This window comes from Bos javanicus, chromosome 15, assembly GCF_032452875.1.
Source record: "Bos javanicus breed banteng chromosome 15, ARS-OSU_banteng_1.0, whole genome shotgun sequence".
Taxonomy (NCBI): Eukaryota; Metazoa; Chordata; class Mammalia; order Artiodactyla; family Bovidae; genus Bos; species Bos javanicus.
Window position 1 is genome coordinate 45264334 of NC_083882.1, and position 20658 is coordinate 45284991.

The 20658-nt window shown below is 43.6% G+C and overlaps 1 protein-coding gene across 9 annotated transcripts in view; it reads right to left on the bottom strand.

The window, feature by feature from the left end:
* PPFIBP2 (PPFIA binding protein 2) overlaps window positions 1–20658 on the bottom strand; it is a 156035-nt gene that overhangs the window by 105446 nt on the left and 29931 nt on the right. For 8 of the 9 annotated variants that reach the window (XM_061380504.1, XM_061380508.1, XM_061380507.1 and 5 more), the window contains exon 2: window positions 17436–17529. In XM_061380504.1, the coding sequence (XP_061236488.1) occupies window positions 17436–17499 (64 nt within the window). In that variant the 5' untranslated portion in view covers window positions 17500–17529. The remainder of the gene's footprint in view (window positions 1–17435; window positions 17530–20658) is intronic. The other variant, XM_061380506.1, reaches the window with a different exon arrangement.

Consider the following 20658-nt stretch of genomic DNA (forward strand, 5'->3'; position numbering starts at 1 on the left):
TGGAGACCACTGGACCACATGTCCTGTACATTCTCTAACAACTACTTAGACCTAAGGTCTTTATTTCAACATTTTTCTTTGAGAGCTAAGACTAGTTTATGAAATATGGGATGATGAAAAAAACTTGGATTTTGAGATCCAATGGATTTAGTATTTTTTCCTAATTATGCTTTCCAGTTAATCTATGCCTCAATTTTCTGTCTATAAAAAAGGGATAGCAACACTGTTTATCTTTCACAATTTTCATAAAGATTAGGTCAAATAATGCATTATGATATCTGATAAAAAATAAATGTTCAATGAATAATAATAAATAGCACAATACTTGGGGGACTATAAATAAAGATGATACCAGAATACAAAACTATGGAAGACGGGGCACTGATGGGAATTAAAGCATTCTAATACTCACGTACTACTGAAGAGGAAGACAATTATTCTATAAAGATATTTGTATTTCACCTTTGTGGTAAGGATTTGTGCTAAAAATGTAAGGATGAGCATTAAAAATACAGAAATAGATGTTTGACTTTCTAACAGAGATATAAAAACAACTTGATCAATACAACAGAGGCCAGCAAGGCAAAACCAAAACCAAGTTAAAAAAAAAAAAGTTAAAAAGAAACAAAAACATAAAATGGAGAAATAAGCACTTACCTATCTATATACTACCCTACAAATAGCTGTGAAAAGAAGAGAAACGAAAAGCAAAGGAGAAAAGGAAGGATATAAGCATCTGAATGCAGAGTTCCAAAGAATAGCAAGAAGAGATAAGAAAGCCTTCCTTAGCGATCAATGCAAAGAAATAGAGGAAAACAACAGAATGGGAAAGACTAAGAGATCTCTTCAAGAAAATTAGAGATACCAAGGGAACATTTCATGCAAAGATGGGCTCGATAAAGGACAGAAATGGTATGGACCTAACAGAAGCAGAAGATATTAAGATGTGGCAAGAATACACAGAAGAACTGTACAAAAAAGATCTTCATGACCCAGATAATCACGAAGGTGTGATCACTCACCCAGAGCCAGATATCCTGGAATGTGAAGTCAAGTGGGCCTTAGAAAGCATCACAACAACAAAGCTAGTAGAGGTGATGGAATTCCAGTTGAGCTCTTTCAAATCCTGAAAGATGAGGCTGTGAAAGTGCTGCACTCAATATGACAGCAAATTCGGAAAACTCAGCAGAGGCCACAGGACTGGAAAAGGTCACTTTTCATTCCAATCCCAAAGAAAGGCAATGCCAAAGAATGCTCAAACTACCGCACAATTGCACTCATCTCATACGCTAGTAAAGTAATGCTCAAAATTCTCCAAGCCAGGCTTCAGCAATATGTGAACCGTGAACTTCCAGATGTTCAAGCTGGTTTTAGAAAAGGCAGAGGAACCAGAGACCAAATTGCCAACATCCACTGGATCACGGAAAAAGCAAGAGAGTTCCAGAAAAACATCTATTTTCTGCTTTATTGACTATGCCAAAGCCTTTGACTGTGTGGATCACAATAAACTGTGGAAAATTCTGAAACAGATGGGAATACCAGACCACCTGACCTGCCTTTTGAGAAATGTGTATGCAGGTCAGGAAGCAACAGTTAGAACTGGACATGGAACAACAGACTGGTTCCAAATAGGAAAAGGAGGACGTCAAGGCTGTATATTGTCATCCTGCTTATTTAACTTCTATGCAGAGTAAATCATGAGAAACGCTGGGCTGGAAGAAGCACAAGCTGGAATCAAGATTGCTGGGAGAAATATCAATAACCTCAGATATGCAGATGACACCACCCTTATGGCAGAAAGTGAAGAGGAACTCAAAAGCCTCTTGATGAAGGTGAAAGAGGAGAGTGAACAAGTTGGCTTAAAACTCAACATTCAGAAAATGAAGATCATGGCATCGGGTCCCATCACTTCATGGAAAATAGATGGGGAAACAGTGGACACAGTGTCAGACTTATTTTTGGGGGCTCCAAAATCACTGCAGATGGTGACTGCAGCCATGAAATTAAAAGACGCTTACTCCTTGGAAGGAAAGTTATGACCAACCTAGATAGCATATTGAAAAGCAGAGACATTACTTTGCCAACAAAGGTCCATCTAGTCAAAGCTATGGTTTTTCCAGTAGTCATGTATGGATGTGAGAGTTGGACTGTGAAGAAAGCTGAGCACCGAAGAATTAATGCTTTTGAACTGTGGTGTTGGAGAAGACTCTTGAGAGTCCCTTGGACTGCAAGGAGATGCAACCAGTCCATTCTGAAGGAGATCAGCCCTGGGATTTCTTTGGAAGGAATGATGCTCAAGCTGAAACTCCAGTACTTTGGCCACCTCATGCGAAGAGTTGACTCATTGGAAAAGACTCTGATGCTGGGAGGGATTGGGGGCAGGAGGAGAAGGGGACGACAGAGGATGAGATGGCTGGATGGCATCACTGACTCGATGGACATGAGTCTGAGTGAACTCCGGGAGTTGGTGATGGACAGGGAGGCCTGGCGTGCTGCGATTCATGGGGTCACAAAGAGTCGGACATGATTGAGTGACTGAACTGAACTGAACTGAACTGAAGGATCACAGTCTTGTCATGGCAAACGGGCTTGGGTAACTGAATGAAGCGACACACACAGCTGAGCATCTTTTCCACTTTGGCCCAGTGGTTTCATTCTTTCTGGAGCTATTAGTAATTGCCCTCCGATCTTCCCCAGTGTTTACTCTTTGCAACCCCATGGACTATAGCTCACCAGGCTCCTCTGTCCATGAAATTCTCCAGGCAAGAATACTGGAGTGGGTACCCATTCCCTACTCCAGGCAATCCTCCTGACTCAAGTATTGAACCTGGGTCTCCTGCTTTGCAGGTGAATTCTTTACCATCTGAGCCACAAGGGAATACACTGGACACCTACCAATCTAGGGGATTCATCTCCTGGTGTCATATCTTTTTGCCTTTTCATACTGTCCATGGGATTCTCTAGGCAAGAACACTGGGATTAGTTGCCGTTCCCTCCTCCAGTGGACCATGTTTTGTCAGAACTCTTCACTATGACCCATCTGTCTTGGGTGGCTGTAAGCATGCTCATAGCTTCATTCAGTTACCCAAGCCCCTTTGCCATGACAAGACTGTGATCCTTCAGTTCAGTTCAGTTCAGTCACTCAGTCGTGTCCGACTCTTTGCGACCCCATGAATCGCAGCACACCAGGCCTCCCTGTCCATCACCAACTCCCGGAGTTCACTCAGACTCATGTCCATCGAGTCAGTGATGCCATCCAGCCATCTCATCCTCTGTCATCCCCTTTTCCTCCTGCCCCCAATCCCTCCCAGCATCAGAGTCTTTTCCAATGAGTCAACTCTTCGCATGAGGTGGCCAAAGTACTGGAGTTTCAGCTTGAGCATCATTCCTTCCAAAGAAATCCCAGGGCTGATCTCCTTCAGAATGGACTGGTTGCATCTCCTTGCAGTCCAAGGGACTCTCAAGAGTCTTCTCCAACACCACAGTTCAAAAGCATCAATTTTTCGGTGCTCAGCTTTCTTCACAGTCCAACTCTCACATCCATACATGACCACTGGAAAAACCATAGCCTTGACTAGATGGACCTTTGTTGGCAAAGTAATGTCTCTGCTTTTCAATATGGTATCTAGGTTGGTCATAACCTTCCTTCCAAGGAGTAAGCGTCTTTTAATTTCATGGCTGCAGTCACCATCTGCAGTGATTTTGGAGCCCCCAAAAAATAAAGTCTGACACTATTTCCCCATCAAGAGGCTTTTGAGTTCCTCTTCACTTTCTGCCATAAGGGTGGTGTCATCTGCATATCTGAGGTTATTGATATTTCTCCTGGCAATCTTGATTCCAGCTTGTGCTTCTTCCAGCCCAACATTTCTCATGATGTACTCTGAATAGAAGTTAAATAGCAGGGTGACAGTATACAGCCTTGACGTACTCCTTTTCCTCCTATTTGGAACCAGTCTGTTGTTCCATGTCCAGTTCTAACTGTTGCTTCCTGTCCTGCAAATAGGTTTCTCAAAATGCAGGTCAGGTGGTCTGGTATTCCCATCTCTTTCAGAATTTTCCACAGTGGGCCTTAGGAAATATTAATATGAACAAAGCTAGTGAAGGTGAGAGAATTCCAGCTCAAATATTTAAAATCCTAAAAGATGATGCTGTGAAAGTGCTGTACTCAATATGCCAGCAAATCTGGAAAACTCAGCAGTGGCCACAGAATTGGAAAAGGTCAGTTTTCACTCCAATCCCAAAGAAAGGCAATGCCAAAGAATGTTCAAACTACCGCACAATTGCACTCATCTCACACACTAGCAAAGTAATGTTCAAAATTCTCCAAGCCAGGCTTCAATAGTATGTGAACCATGAACTTCCAAATGTTCAAGTTGGATTTAGAAAAGGCAGAGTAACAAGAGATCAAATTGCCAACATCCGCTGGATTATCGAAAAAGCAAGAGAACTCAAAAAAAAAAAAAAAACATCTACTTTTGCTTTATTGACTACACCAAGGCCTTTGACTGTGTGGATCACAGCAAACTGTGGAAAATTCTTCAAGAGATGGGAATACCAGACCACCTGACCTGCCTTCTGAGAAATCTGTATGCAGGTCAAGAAGCAACAGTTAGAACCGGACATGGAACAACAGACTGGTTCCAAATGGGGAAGGGAATACGTCAAGGCTGTATACTGCCACTCTGCTTATTTAACTTCTATGCAGAGTACATCATGTGAAATGCCGGGCTGGATGAAGCACAAGCTGGAATCAAGATTGATGGGAGAAATATCAATAACCTCAGATATGCAGATGACACCACCCTTAAGGCAGAAAGTGAAGAGGAACTAAGGGGCCTCTTGATGAAAGTGAAAGAGGAGAGTGAAAAAGTTGGCTTAAAACTCAACATTCAGAAACCTAGGATCATGGCATCCGGTCCCATCACTTCATGGCAAATAAGTGACAGACAAATGCAATGACATGACATGCATGACATGACAAGGCAAACAGTGACAGACTTTTTGGCGGGGGGGCTCCAAAATCACTGCAGATGGTGACTGCAGCCATGAAATTAAAAGACACTTGCTCCTTGGAAGAAAAGCTATGACTCACCTAGATAGCATATTAAAAAGCAAAGACATTACTTTACCAACAAAGGTCAATCTAGTCAAAGCTATGGTTTTTCCAGTAGTCATGTATGGATGTGAGAGTTGGACTATAAAGAAGGCTGAGTGCTAAAGAATTGATGCTTTTGAACTTGGTGTTGGAGAAGACTCTTGAGAGTCCCTTGGACTGCAAGGAGATCCAACCAGTCAATCTTAAAGGAAACTAGTCCTGAATACTCGTTGGAAGGACTGATGCTGAAGCTGAAACTCCAATACTTTGGCCACCTGATGCAAAGAACTGACTCACTGGAAAAGATCCTGATGCTGGCAAAGATTGAAGGTGGGAGGAGAAGTGGAAGACAGAGGATGAGATGGTTGGATGGCATCACTGATGGTGGACATGAGTTTGTATAGGCTCCAGGAGTTGGTGATGGACAAGAAAGCCTGGCATGCTACAGTTCATGTGGTTGCAAAGAGTTGGACACAACTGAGCAACTGAACTGAAATGCCTTACCAATATGATGATGTTTTTGTCATACCATCACATTCATGTCATTTGTGTCATCAACATGAATTGGCCATAGGTATACATATATCCCCTTCCTCTCAAACCTACTTCCATCTCCCTCCCCATCCTACCCACTAGGTTATCACAAAGCACCAGCTTTGGGTTCCCTGCATCTTACAATAAACTCCCACTGGCTATCTGTTTTACATATGGTAATGTATATGTTTCAATGCTCTTCTCTCAAATCATGAAAATTCTTAAAGAGATGGGAGTACCAGACCACCTTCATGTCTCCTGAGAAACCTGTATGTGAGTCAAGAAGCAACAGAAGAACTGGATATGGAACAACAGACTGGTTCAAAATTGGGAAAGAGTATGATAAAGCTTTATATTGTCACCCTGCTTATTTAACTTATATACACACATCATGTGAAATGCTGAGCTGGATAAATCACCAGTTGGAATCAAGATTGCCAGGAGAAATATCAACAACCTCGAATATACAGATAATCAAACTCTAATGACACAAAACGAAGAGGAATTGAAGAGCATCTTGATGATGGTGAAAAAGGAGAGTGCATTGATGTAGGTACTTTTGAGCAAAAAAAAAATTAAGACTAATCACATATACACACAATCTCTGGATAAAATGATTAAAAAAAACATTTGAACAAACCTATAAAAAGTTGAACCATAATTTGATAATTTCCCACAGCGAAAATACCAGGCCACATACTTTTACAAGTTAGCTCTAGCCAGTGTTTATGAAGTGAATGATTCTCATCTAATTCTTGTGTTCAGTATAGAAAAAGAGGGACTGTTCCAAACGGCTTCAGTAAGGATAGCTGCCAGTACAACTTATAAACCAGAATGTGAATGGTGACCCCTGTCACTAAACAATTTACAAAGGCAAATTACAAGCCTTCTCACTGATGAACTTACATATCAAATCCTAAACAGAAATTTATAGACTAAACCTCACAGTGTATAAAAATGACCCTCTCCCTTGGATCTCCCACATTGCAGGCAGATTTTTTACTGTCTGAGCCACCAGGGAAGCCCTACATATCAAATCCTAAATACAAATTTACAAACCAAATCCCACAGTGTATTAAAAAGACCCTCTCCCTTGGGAAATGACAGATCGAGCAGACCCAAAATTAAAAACTATAGTGGTGATACAGCAAAAGACATATAAAGAACTATGTGCTAAACACTGGAGACGGTACATTGTGTTCAAGCACATATAAAGCCTTTTTTCAAACATGACCATAGACTAGGCCATCCAGAAAGTCTCAGCAAAAATCAAGAATTGCTATTATGGGTACTATTCCAGTCTCCATATTTCTGTGGGAGGAGAGAATGGTTTCACCTATCTCCCCTCACTCAGCTTTTCCTCAACAGAGGAATACCCCTTCTGATGACAGAACTGAAAGATGGAATTCTCCCCTAGAGATGCCTGTCCCCATATGCAGGCATTATCTTCCAAGGAAGCTTTCTGAGACCAGCTCCACCCCCAGCAAGATGGAAGTTAGAAGTTTGGGATTACATTCAATTCAAGGAAGGGTGTAGGATGAGTGGATTCAAGATCTTGACTGTGGCTTCAGGTCAAGTTAAGGTTCCTAGTCAATTAAACTAATGATAAAGCTGATACTTTGATCTCTTTCTATCTGACTCCTTTGTTCCTTAAGCGGAACCAAATAAGCAGGGGAATAAATGGATGGCATTCTTTTTAAATTTTTTATTTAAGTATGGTTGATTTACAACATTTAAGGGATGTTCGTTATTACCTTTGTGGTAGAATAATGACCTTCCCAAAGATGTCCACATCCCATCCCTGGAAAGTATGGGTGTGTTTGTTACCTAATATAGCAGAAGGGACTCTACACATGTGATTAAGAATCATGAGATGGAGATACTATCCTGGATTTTTAATCATATGAGCTCTTAGAAAAGGGAAGCAGAAGAATAGGTCAGAGAGATGTGACATGAGGACTCGCCCTGCCACCGCTGGCTTTGAAGATGGAGGAAGGGGTTGTGAACCAAGGAAGGTGATGGTATTACAGCTACAATAGGGCAGGTCATGACAGACTAGTTGTACTCAGAAAAATCCCAAAGGACACCCTAAAATTAAAAAACACAAATACATATACTTTTTAAAGCAACTGAACTGAAGGAAATTTCCAGAGCTCAGTAGCTCAGGAGAAAAAGAGCATTTGAGCTGATGTTCCTGGCACACCTGGGCTTGAATGGGCCGCTTGAGGAGACAGGAGACAAAGTGTAGGGCCAGAGCAAAGGGAGAGGTCAAATGGGAGACCTTTGCATAAGGCCAGGAAGCAAAGGGCAATACCCTCAGCCTATCACTAGAAAAAATCACCCACTGATCTTGGCCTTGATGCTGGAATATGAACACACATAAACAATTCTATGTTTTCAAACATTAAAAGAAGGGTAGGAGAAGTGAAGAAAGAGAAGTGCAGAAATAAAAAAATAAAATAGTTGGTAAACAAATGAGACCTAGTCAACATAAGCTTTCACATAACAGAGGAAACCATCAACAAAAAGACAACCTAAAGAACAGGAGAATATATTTGCAAATGACACTGCTGAAACGGATTAATTTCCAAAATATACAAACAGCTTATGCAACTCAACAACAAAAAAGCAACAACCCATTCCAAAAAGGGCAAAAGACCTAGCCTTTTATCCATAAGACATACAGATGGCCAACAGGCACATGAAAAGATGCACAATATCATCACTAATTATTAGAGAAATGCAGGTCAAAACTACTTGAGATATCATCTCACAACTGTCAGAATGGCCATCATCCAAAAGTCAACAAATATAAATTCTGGAGAGGGTGTGGAGAAAAAAGAATTCTGCTGTGCTGTTAGTAGGAATGTAAATTGGTGGGGCCCTTGGGAAGAACAGCACGGAGAAACTAAAAATAGAGTTACCACATGATCCAGCAATCCTATTATTGGGCATATACCTGGAAAGGATGAAAACTGTAACTTGAAAAGATACAGGCACCCCAATGTTCACAGCAGCACTATCTGCAATAGCTAAGACATGGAAGCAACCTAAGTGTCCATCAACAGACGAAAGAATGGATAAAGAAGATTTTCTACACACACACACACACACACACAGAATGGAATATCACTCAGTCACAGAAAAGAATGAAATAACGCCATTTACAGCAACGTGGATGGACTTAAAGATTATCACACTAGGTGAAGTTCAGAAGGAGAAAGACAAAAACCATATATCACTTAAATGTGGAATCTAAAATAATGATACAAATAAACTTATTTACAAAACAGAAACAGGCAATGTTCTAGTCAAAGTGACAAAGCAAGAATCAATAAATTCCAAAAAGGATCAGAAACCGCTTTAACCACTACAATTAAGTTAGTCAATTTTAAATACATAATATTATATATTATTGATTTGTTAAGCTGAACAGATAGATTCAAGTAAGAACAGAAAATGATAAAGAATATATATTCAAAGAAGTTAAATATGTACATATATAAAGCATAAATACATAATGTCTATATATATATAAGCATAGTTAGTTGTATGTGTCGATCTGGCTAGGTCACAATACTCAGATATTTAGTCAAATATTATTCTAGATGTTTCTGTGAAGATATGTTTTTCAGTAAGATTAACATTTAAATCAGTAGACTTTGACAAAGCAGACTGTCCTCCATAACATGGGTGGGCCTCACCCAATTAGTGGAAGATCTTAAAAAAAAAAAAAAAAAACTGACTTCTCTGGAAGAAGTGGAGATTTGCCAGCAGATGGTCTTTGGACTTGAACTGCAAAACTGGCTCTTTCCTGGCCTTCCAGGCTGCTGGCTTACCCTGCAGACTTTGAACTTGCCAACTTCCACATTCATGTGAGCCAATTCCTTAAAATAAATGTCTCTTTCTCTCTGTCTCTTGCTCTGTCTCTCTCCACATACATACATACACACACACACCCTATTGGTTCTGTTTCTGTGAAGAACCTGAGCTAATACATATACACATTTATCTATTTATAGAATAAATAATATACACACCTACTATGGGGACTGATCAGCAAAAATAATTCTTTGAAAACAGTCATTACAAACAACTAATCTCAAAAATATACAAGCAACTCCTACAGCTCAACTCCAGAAAAATAAATGACCCAATCAAAAAATGGGCCAAAGAACTAAATAGACATTTCTCCAAAGAAGACATACAGATGGCTAACAAACACATGAAAAGAGGCTCAACATCACTCATTATCAGAGAAATGCAAATCAAAACCACTATGAGGTACCATTTCACGCCAGCCAGAATGGCTGCGATCCAAAAGTCTACAAGCAATAAATGCTGGAGAGGGTGTGGAGAAAAGGGAACCCTCTTACACTGTTGGTGGGAATGCAAACTAGTACAGCCACTATGGAGAACAGTGTGGAGATTCCTTAAAAAACTGGAAATAGAACTGCCTTATGATCCAGCAATCCCAGTGCTGGGCATACACACTGAGGAAACCAGAAGGGAAAGAGACACGTGTACCCCAATGTTCATCGCAGTACTGTTTATAATAGCCAGGACATGGAAGCAACCTAGATGTCCATCAGCAGATGAATGGATAAGAAAGCTATGGTACATATACACAATGGAATATTACTCAGCCATTAAAAAGAATACATTTGAATCAGTTCTAATGAGGTGGATGAAACTGGAGCCTATTATACAGAGTGAAGTAAGCCAGAAAGAAAAATACCAATACAGTATACTAACACATATATATGGAATTTAGAAAGATGGTAATGATAACTCTGTATGCAAGACAGCAAAAGAGACACAGATGTATAGAACAGTCTTTTGGACTCTGTGGGAGAGGGAGAGGGTGAGATGATTTGGGAGAATGGCATTGAAATATGTATAATATCATATATGAAACGAGTCGCCAGTCCAGGTTCGATGCACGATACTGGATGCTTGGGGCTGGTGCACTGGGATGACCCAGAGGGATGGTATGGGGAGGGAGGAGGGAGGAGGGTTCAGGATGGGGAACACGTGTATGCCTGTGGCGGATACATTTCGATATATGGCAGAACCAATACAATATTGTAAAGTTAAAAAAAAAAAAAAAAAAACTATTAGATAACTTAAAAAAAAAAACCAGTCATTAAAAAATACTCTCTGGAAAGACTGATCAAAAAATAAAGAGAAGGCAAACAAATAAGCAATACTAGGAATAAATACAGATATAACAAGTGTAGCAGATCTTAAAAAGATAAAACACAATAAGCAACCATATGCTAACAAAATGGAAAATACTGGTAAAATACACAAATATCTAGAAAAATACAGCATGTCAGAACTCAATAGAGAAAAAAATTAAACCCTGACTATCCCTAACCATTAAGAAAAGACATGAGGAAATACAAGGTCCAGATGGTTTTGCAGGTCAGTTCCTATAATTTAAACTATAAGCAAATATTTAATGAACAAATGATAATTCCAAATTTACTCACACACTTTAAGAGAATAGAAAAGGAGGCTGGAGATGTGGGCTCTGCCAGCAAGGGTAAAAAACAGAATGTAGCTGTTCAACAGGGCTCCCGGCCCCACTGTGGGCCATCTCAACCTCTTTACGCAAAGGGCAGCCTTTTGCGTGTGTCAGCCCGCTAGACACCTCCAAAATTCTGCCGACTCTCCTTGGGTCAGTGTCAAAGTAGAGGACTCTCAACTTGAGTCCTGACTGGAAAACAGGTGGCTTTGTTACTGATGACCACTCCACACTGATTGGCCTTGGAGAGGCTGGAGATAAGGCCAACTAACTGTTCAGAGTGTGGGTGCATCATCAGCCTTGAATGCCACAGCTAAAGTCATTCATGGGCCCACATGAATAATTCCAGTCTTGATTAGAACTTTCTCTGCCCTCACACAATCTTGAAAACAAACAAAAAAAAACAAAAAATGGACACTAATCAGAGTTGGCAGAGGGATTTCGCTGGTCTAGTGGTTAAGACTTCTTCCAGTGCAAGGGGTACAGTTTCCAGTCCTGGGGAGCTGAGACCTCACATGCCTTGAGGCCAAAAACCCAAAACGCAAAACAGAAACAATATTGTAACAAATTCAATAATACTTTAAAAAAAGAAAAAGGTCCATATCAAAAAAAAAGTCTTTAAAAAAGAAACAGTTGGAAGAAAGGCCCAGACAGAGCAACCTCTTTGTTCAACTGTCATTAAACAGATTCCTTTTAACTGTTCTCCATCGATGGGTATAGCTTGTAGATAACCCCATGAGTAACCTCCCGCACAGTGAAGAGAAATAAGTGGCCCTCTGTGTCCTGACCAGGGGTTCTCTGGTCATACACACACACACACAGCCTCCTGGAGCAGCCACTGACCCCATTAGCCCACAGATGAAGCCCTACACAAAATTAGTGTATGTGGTTGTTGCTCAGGGTCATCCACAGGGATGCAATTAAGCAGCATAGCGTTCAATTTCAATCATCAACACTGTAATTCAATTATGGTATTATTTGTAGGCTGAATCACAGGGACTAATCAAGAGGAAGACCAGATCAAAGGTTAACATCTTACTGGAACTTATAATACTGGTCTTTTGTATTAGAAACAACTCATTTGGACAAGGGTTCTGGGTTTTCTAAGTCACCTTGTCCTAACTTTCTGGTATAAAATTCTTGGGTCCTAATTAAATACAATCACATTTGGGATACACCCCTTCAGATTTCAAGAATTCAGCTGTTTTCACTTCATGTTTCTGCTTCATTTCCTACTTCTGCTTAGAAGGCATTTCTTTGTCTCATGTCTCCAGAGCAGACGAATGCCTGCCAATGATGGGGGTCACCATGCTTGCCTCTGCAGGGGCGTATTGGGCACTTGTGTATCAGGATGTCCTCTGAGTTCTCCTGGCCTGGTTGCTTCTGCGAGTGATCATCTCTTGCACCATCTGTACTGTTTACATTGGTCACAAGAAGAGGGCACTTTTTTTTTTTTTTGCATTAAAGGCTTAATTATATACACATTGATATCACATGCCCTAAGTATACTCTTCTGGAAACTCTTTTGGAAAGAGTTTTGGAAAGTGAAGAGTAGCCTGTCATACTGTACAGTAATTAATAAGGGGAAGTTCTGGTTATACAGTGTTATAATCATTAATAATCATTACTGAAGGAAATTGTGTCCATTTGAGTAGGAATCCATTTGTTTCTACATGTTGCTGCTGCTAAGTCACTTCAGTCGTGTCACTCTGTGTGACCCCATAGATGGAAGCCCACGAGGCTCCCCCATCTCTGGGATTCTCCAGGCAAGAACACTGGAGTGGGTTGCCAATCCCTTCTCCAATGCATGAAAGTGAAAAGTGAAGATGCTCAGTCGTGTCCAATTCTTAGTGACCCCATGGACTGCAACCTACCAGGCTCTTCCGTCCATGGGATTTTCCAGGCAAGAGTACTAGAGTGGGGTGCCATTGCCTTCTAGAGTTACACTATTACAATCATTGATCATATATCAAACTATACATTTGATCAACTGCTTCAAGTCTAGTCATCATTTCCGTTGAAGACTCAGTCATATACTTGGTAATACAAGAAATAATAATCTTGTGAAACAAGCAAAATACAAATGGTATAGTTAATAACACTAGTGGAATTAAAAGTAAATATTTTAGCCATGAGCCTCCCACACCAGTTTTTTTTTAAAGATTGTCAAGACTAGGGAATGGGTCACTTACAGCAGAAATCTGATTTTTCATGTGGTTCAAATGTGTTACATTAAAGGATTTATCAGGTACAAAAATACAGCATTGAGTTTGAATTACAGCACAGATATCTCCCTGAGATGCTGTAAGGTGTCAAGGGTCTTGCAGTTGTGTAGCACTGCCTTTCTCATCATAGAGATCTCAGAATTCAATAGGCTAATAGCCTACATAAATGCTTGCTATTTAGGGCACGCAGGAAGCCCATAAAAACTTCTTCACTAAGATAAGCATAACTGTGTTTTCATAAAGTGAGAGGATGCAGTGGTTTGAGTCCTTTACCAGCTAGAAGTAGTACTTGACACCCTTCGACTTCAAATTAGTGAGAGAATAGAAATAAAGAAAGGACAATATAAATGTTCACACAAAGACACAACCCCTACAGAATCTGTGATTCATGATGTTGGTGCCACAGTCTTCAGCTTCCTTCTAGCTGCTCTATGCTCAAGCAAACAAGCTCTTACTTGGAAGTTGAATGTAGAAGGGAAGAGAGCAAAGCCAGTGTGACCAACAGACTGGGGACAAGGACAGGACTGGACCCTCCTCCTAGTGAACTCCCTAGACAGCCCTGCAGAACCCCAGGGGCTCTGCTGCACATCACCATGAGATGAACCCAGGAGTGAAATGAGCCAGGAAGACATCTGGATCTCAGATAGCCTGGACTCAAATCTTAGTTCCGTCATTTACCAGCACTATAGCTCGGGTGGCAAAAATAATGTCAATAGTCATATCAACAAAACCAAGGTAATTTAGAGCTGGTGAGCACTTACTAGGTAACAGGCACTATTCTAAGTGCCTTCTTTACCTTAATTTAATCCTCCCAATAACATGAGATGGCACTGTTATTACCAATGTCTATACACTATGAGGAAACTGAGGCTCAAGGGGATCAAGCAATTTGCGCAAAGACTCCACAGCCAGTAATAAGTGGCTGAGCTGGGATTCAAACTCCAACAGTCTAACTGCAGTTTACATTAATAACCACAAAAATCCCTAAGCTCTTTGGCCCAGTCAACTTGAAAATGAGGATGGCTTTAATAATCTTGAGGAAAAGTATCCCATACAAAAGCATTCAGTAATTATTATTCTTTTCATCGCAAATGGCATAGAACATATGCCCTCCAGATACTCGCTAATAACCTCAGTGTTGAATTATCTGCCAAATAGCTCCTGTCAAATGTCTGGGTGAGCCAATTACTGCTTAAGAGATGGCTCACAGGACATGCTAACCACAGAGTCTTCAAAAAAAAAAAAAATTAGTGATTTATTATTCCACAAGAATGAGCCAAAGACACAAGAGAGAAAATAATCAATGAAGTTCAGCATGCAGACAGACAGGGGATAGGTACAGAAACCAGTAACTGCCACCTAATAAATGAAAAGGGGAGCTTATTCACAGAAGTAAATCAAATACACATGGGACCCAAACATCTATTAAGCACATGTTCTGTGTTGCCCTGGAGATGCACCAGCAAAGCCTCTGCTGCCACAGAGCTTACATCCTGGTACAGGAGGCAGATAATAAACAGATGAATATGAACCTAATGGGTCAGATGGTAGTAAGTTCTATAAAGAAATAAAAACAGGATGCGAGGACGGGGGGAGGGATATAGGGACGCTACATGAGAGAGTGTCAGGGAAGGCCTCTGCATGGTGACATTTCAGCAGAGACCTGACCTCAGTGTACTTGGAGAACATTCCAGCAGAGGGACAGCAAGCACATAGGCCCTGAGACAGCCTATGCTAAAGCAAGACAAGCAGATGGGAGGTGTGGGAGGTGCAGCCACACAGGCAGCCAAAGGCCAAGCGCATACAGCACTGCTGCTTATAATGGGGACTTCAGATGCTTATCCTGAAATGCGAAGCCACTGAAGAGTTGTGGGGAGAGTGGTGTGATCTGATTCCTCCACTGCTCTGTGGAAGACAAGGCGGCAAGAGCAGAGCAGAGCAGAGCCCACTCAGAGACTCGGCGTTAATCTTGTAGACCCCAGGCGAGCCTAAGAGGCATGCACAAGCCTTAGCTAGACAATGAAAACCACAGCATGCAAATGGGTGAAATAAGGACCTGAATACATGAGAACTCAATTTATCAAGAGCTGACACTTTATCAGTTCAGTCGCTCAGTCGTGTCCGACTCTTTGCGACCCCATGAATCGCAGCACACCAGGCCTCCCTGTCCATCACCAACTCCCGGAGTTCACTCAAACTCATGTCCATCGAGTCGGTGATGCCATCCAGTGCTTACTATATGGCAGGCACTGTGTTAAGCCCTTACATGTATAAGCACAGCAACCTTCTTAGGTGGGTTCTATTATTATACCCATTTTAAATATGAGGAAGCAGAAGAACATATCATGCAGGTAACTTGATCCACAGCTAGGTTTTGAAACAAGCAGTCTGGCTACAGGTGTTTCTCCAACCAAAGAACTCCTTGGAATGTTTTAGACCACCTCTCAGCAAAACTCTTGTATCTGTTCCAGAGACGCCCAGGGAGCCCTTCCAGAAGGAGTCTGCCAGGGTGGAGGCCTAAGGAAACAGGAGAAGGAGGGAGCACACAATGCTGGAAGGGAACAGGAGGGGAGTCCCTGGTTCTGCTCCAGGAACCACACCCACCGCAGGTCCCTGACCAAGCCAAGGCCCCAAGTATTCAGACCCACAGTCCTCGCTCACAGACGGAGGGGACCGTGCCAGATGCTTTGTCATTTCAGGGGTGTCTGCGTGGGGAACTTCAGAGGCAGGAGGAAGTGACCCCACACAGGCTGCCTTCTTTAGGAGGTGTCCCACTCACCTGTCCCAGCTGTCTAAGAGCTCCGCCTGCTCCAGGGGCTCTCACAGTCTCCTTCTTGCCCCTGGGCTGGGGGCTCGGCAGTGCTGACCACCTGAGCTAGTCTGATTCTGTGACTATGATCTCGATGCACAGGAGACCCTGGAAACTTCCGGGGGAGACTCTCTGAAAAGACTGCCAGGAAACCCACACTGTTGTTCATCTCCTCTCAATAGGGCTTCTGGGACCCTAGCCTGGAGCAAGACATCCCAATCTCCGGAGTCTCTGAAAACCCGGATGTTGGTCGGCCTCCTCAGGACCCTTTCTGTTCACTGAGAAATTAAGAGCCTGACAGATGACAGCTGGAACACGTCATCTGTGCACCACAACATGCAGAAGTTTCAAGGCATGGAATACCTACCTCCTCTGCCCCAGGCGCAAACACCCAGGACCCCCAGTGCCTCGGGTGTCTCTCTGCAGGATGGAAGGACAGACACCGGGCAATGTCAGGTGCCCTGTGCACGCCCTGGGTTCTAGTCACACTCAGCCCAAACATGACTCCTGCAGCCATAGCTCCACACAACAAGGAGCAAAGTCCCAAAGAAATGCCCAGTCGGCAAATAAGGTCACTGACTTGTATCAAGTAAGGACAGAAAGAAGGCCTGTGACCTGCAGAGAAAAATTTCCAATGACAGGCTCGTTCCAATCAGTACGGGCTTCAGTTGTCCCCCAACAAGGAGTTAATCAGCCCAAACAGCCCATGGCAGTCCTTTCCAATTAAACAGCTTTGCTGGATCTTTTCAAGAGAATGTTCCTAACTGGTTCATACAAACATGAAGCCAAACAGTTGCAATAATATGGCATAAAGAACATTCTTCAGGTGATTAAGTGAATCAATACAAAACCACTTCCTGACAGACATACTGGAGACCAGCCAGGGAAGGGAAACGACACGGTGTTAGAGGGCAAAGTCTGCAATATTGCAAGTTTCAGCTTGACTGAAACCATGCCATACTGTGAAAACTTCATGATAAAATCAGTGCCACTGCACCTGTTGCAGCCAGGATCCAAAGTGGGACAGTTATTCACGTGCTAATATACGGCACAGCCGCAGTCTCAGCAGAGACCTAGACCCTTACCAGCTATCAAAGGGTCTGAGTTTGCACTGTTGAAAGAGAGCGCACACAGTAAAATAAAAGAAATCCAACAGGGGCCTTGTCTCTGCACCCAAAAGAGAAGTCCAATGAGAGGAAAATGGTTTCTCAGTGCGGAGGTCGCCAGGACCCTTGAGCATACCTGCGATGATTCCGTCCATCTGCTCCAGGGCAGCTTCTAGCACGTGACTGGCGTCAGAAGCCATGAGTCCTTTTCTCTCCTTTGTCTCCTTCTACTGAAGATTCAAACACAGCACAAAGGAAAAATTAGAGTATTTCATGTTACATACCCAAGACCACTGAGCCCTCTCATTCCACCACGGTAACTGCACTCTCATAGGAATCTGAGTAGCCCACAATGGGTTTCCGCCACCTTCCAGCATGGGTACTCCATGAATTTTTAGCAGGTGATCCCACTTGTTTCTGTCACGAAAAGCCACTGGGGCTCTCCAGGGTCACCTGTGGCAGCGAGGTGGCGATTACCACTGCCACCATCATCACAGTCCCAGCTCCAGAAGCTGCAGCCACCCTGGGGAAGGCTCGAGGCTCCCCTAGGGCTGCAGATCACACACAGCTAGCGAGGACTCCATCGGGACTTGCCCTGCAGCCCTGGGTCACAGCAGGCATTTGTGGTCTTATACCTGCATCTGTCCCACTACTGAGGTGCTCTCCTAGGGCAGGTATGATCCAGGCTGAGAGGCCTCAGCTCCCACTTTCACTTCTCACGTGGGCCAGTGGGCCCCGTCTAGGAAGGTTTCAGGCACACTGTTGGGGGAGAGCACAGTCTCTTACCATTTTAGTCCTTCCTACTCCACCCAGGACCATTCAAGGCGCAGAATCCCATCTTCTCAGCACGGAAGAATTTCTCCAAAAATACACTGTCTAGCCATTTCCCTGATGCTGGGCCTCCCTTCTAATGAGAGAGGTGGCAATTGGTTCCATCTCCAGACAACTCTGCCTCTCAGCAAGGTCTTTAAGCTAGACTGTCTTCCTGCAGCCTCGTCTCATTTTTCTTACTTCCCACCCTCTCCCTGGGTGTCAGGCAGAGACTTACAAGAGCAGTTGTAATTCTGAGATTTAATTCGCATCTGTAAACTGGAGGCAGGTGCTATTGTTTGTCTGCTCATTCAGCAGAGCCCACATGTGTGCCCAATGGGCATAAGTGCTGTGGAGAACAGAGGCAGGGCTCCCAGATCCAAGGGTGGATAGAGCAGGTCAGGCAACAGGAGATCTGTTGCTCCTTTCCCCCACAGAGTTACATCTTCAGAGTGAAGAGAGGAACGTGAGCAACCATAGGAAAGTGGTTTGGAGAGGGTGTGGATAAGGATGTCCAGACCACAAAGAACCATGCTGAATGGCACCAGGCAGAAACAGTCAAATACTCTGGGTTCAAAGCTGGCTCTGCCATTTCCTGTGTGATCTCTGAACCTCAGTATCCTCTTCTGTAAAGTGGGGAGGATGACAGTACCAAATTCATAGAGTTGATGTCACAGTTAAATGAGTAATTAACATTTCATTAAAAATGCAGGCCTTCCATATAGTAAGGGCTCAATAAACATTGAGCCACCAGGGAAGCTCCAATAAACAGCCATTTTTAAATGACGTATTTGTGCCAGGATAGTTCACAGGATGAGGGACTTTAAAGTGGGTCAGGTTTAGGGAGGGGGAACCTAGGTATGTCCAAGAGGCTGGCCCTGTGGGGGAGGTAGGCACAGCAAAGCAAGGTAAGCAAGTTGGAGGGGGGAGGGGGAGGGCTCTGAGTCACAGGGGCAAAGGCCAAAAAGGGACAGAAATGCAAGAACCAGGGTGCAGTCAGCTCAGGGGAGTGAGAATGGGGGCTTGTGGAGGAGGTGGGAGCCTCCCTGGCACCTTGGGGCCGTGGCAGGAGCCAGGCAGGCTGCAGCAAGGAGCAGCCAGGTGGCTCAGAGCACACACAAGTGTAGGTCTCAGGGTCTGAGTGGAAGTGAGGCTGGGGGGTGGGGGTTGGAGAAGAGGCAGCAGGAAAAGGGGAGGAAAGAAGAGGGCTGGTTTCAGCACCTTCACCTGCTTAGCCATACAGACAGTACAAGAGTGAAACCCATCCTACCCTCCAAGGCCTCCCCAACCACTCCCAGGAAGAAATCCAAAGTCCATACCATGACCTGCAGAAGCAGCTCGGCAGTATCTGGCCGGGACAACCCCACAAGGCCTGCCCCTCTGACCTCCCTGCTTTGGCAGCCTCAGGCCCTGTCCACTCCCCCAGCACTCCGAGCCCCTCTGCCTCCCCTGAAACTGCACCTACCATTCCTCTGCCCTGAGATCACCTTCCCGGGTCTCTGCACGGCTGATCCAGCCTCATCCTTCAGGCCTCAGCTCTGAAGTCTCTTCTCAGAGACGCCTTCCTTGCACACCTGCATCTGAAGCAGCCCCTTGGCAGCACAGCAGTTCCAAAGTGTCTCATCCATCTATGCTTCCTCGCTGACTGGCCTTGCAAACCCTCTGCCTGGAAGCTGGCGACCCTGTCTGCTTTGTTCACCGCTGTGTGCCCAGCAGAGTGACTGGCCCAAGGAAACTTAAGAGTAAATAGTTGTGAATAAATGATAGAGCTGTATGGCCAACACTGCTTAAACCCTGCTGTGCTGGGCACTGGTGTGGAGGGGACATTGATGATAGTGGAGAAGACAGAATTAGGAATAATTAGGATGCAATGTGAGGTATGCTGATAGAGGCTGGCATGTAGTTTCCCTGGCCCATAAGGGCTGAGGAGGAACTTTCTCAGCAGATAAGGGTGATTCCAGGCAGAGAGGGGCAGTGTGTGAAAGGGAAGGAAGCATGTAAAGACAAGATATAGGTGGCAAACGTCAAAACGGTCGGCAAGATTATACAGGAGCACCCAGCTGCTCACTGTGAGTCAAAGCCCTCCACGGGATTTACGTAAGCGTGACTCGGGCAATTCAACAAGAGCAGCTTGGGAATCACACCCACAGCATCAGGGATCTGGATGCGTGCTGGGCAGCTCAAGTGGCCTCAGGTGTAAACTTGATAGAGATTTTTTTAAGAGAAGGACCTTGTATTTCAGTAGACTGGCTCCACTGGGGGTCTTAGTCCTGGGGTGCAAGGTGAGAGATCAGTTAGAAAGTGCTGAGCCCTTTAGGACACCTGCAACAGAAGGGCCATAAAAATGACCCACAGGCCCTCTGCCTAAGGATGAGTGTGTACTTGGCAGATGGCAAGTTGGGTGGACCCGTGGGAGCTGGCAACAAGTGAAACATGAGTCAAAGGTGTATCATCTTTACGGTCCAGAACCTGGGCCAGTAAGACTGGGAGTGCTCAGGAGCCGGAACCTGCTTTGGGCAACTGATGAGCTCAGTCCTGGGTCTAAGGTG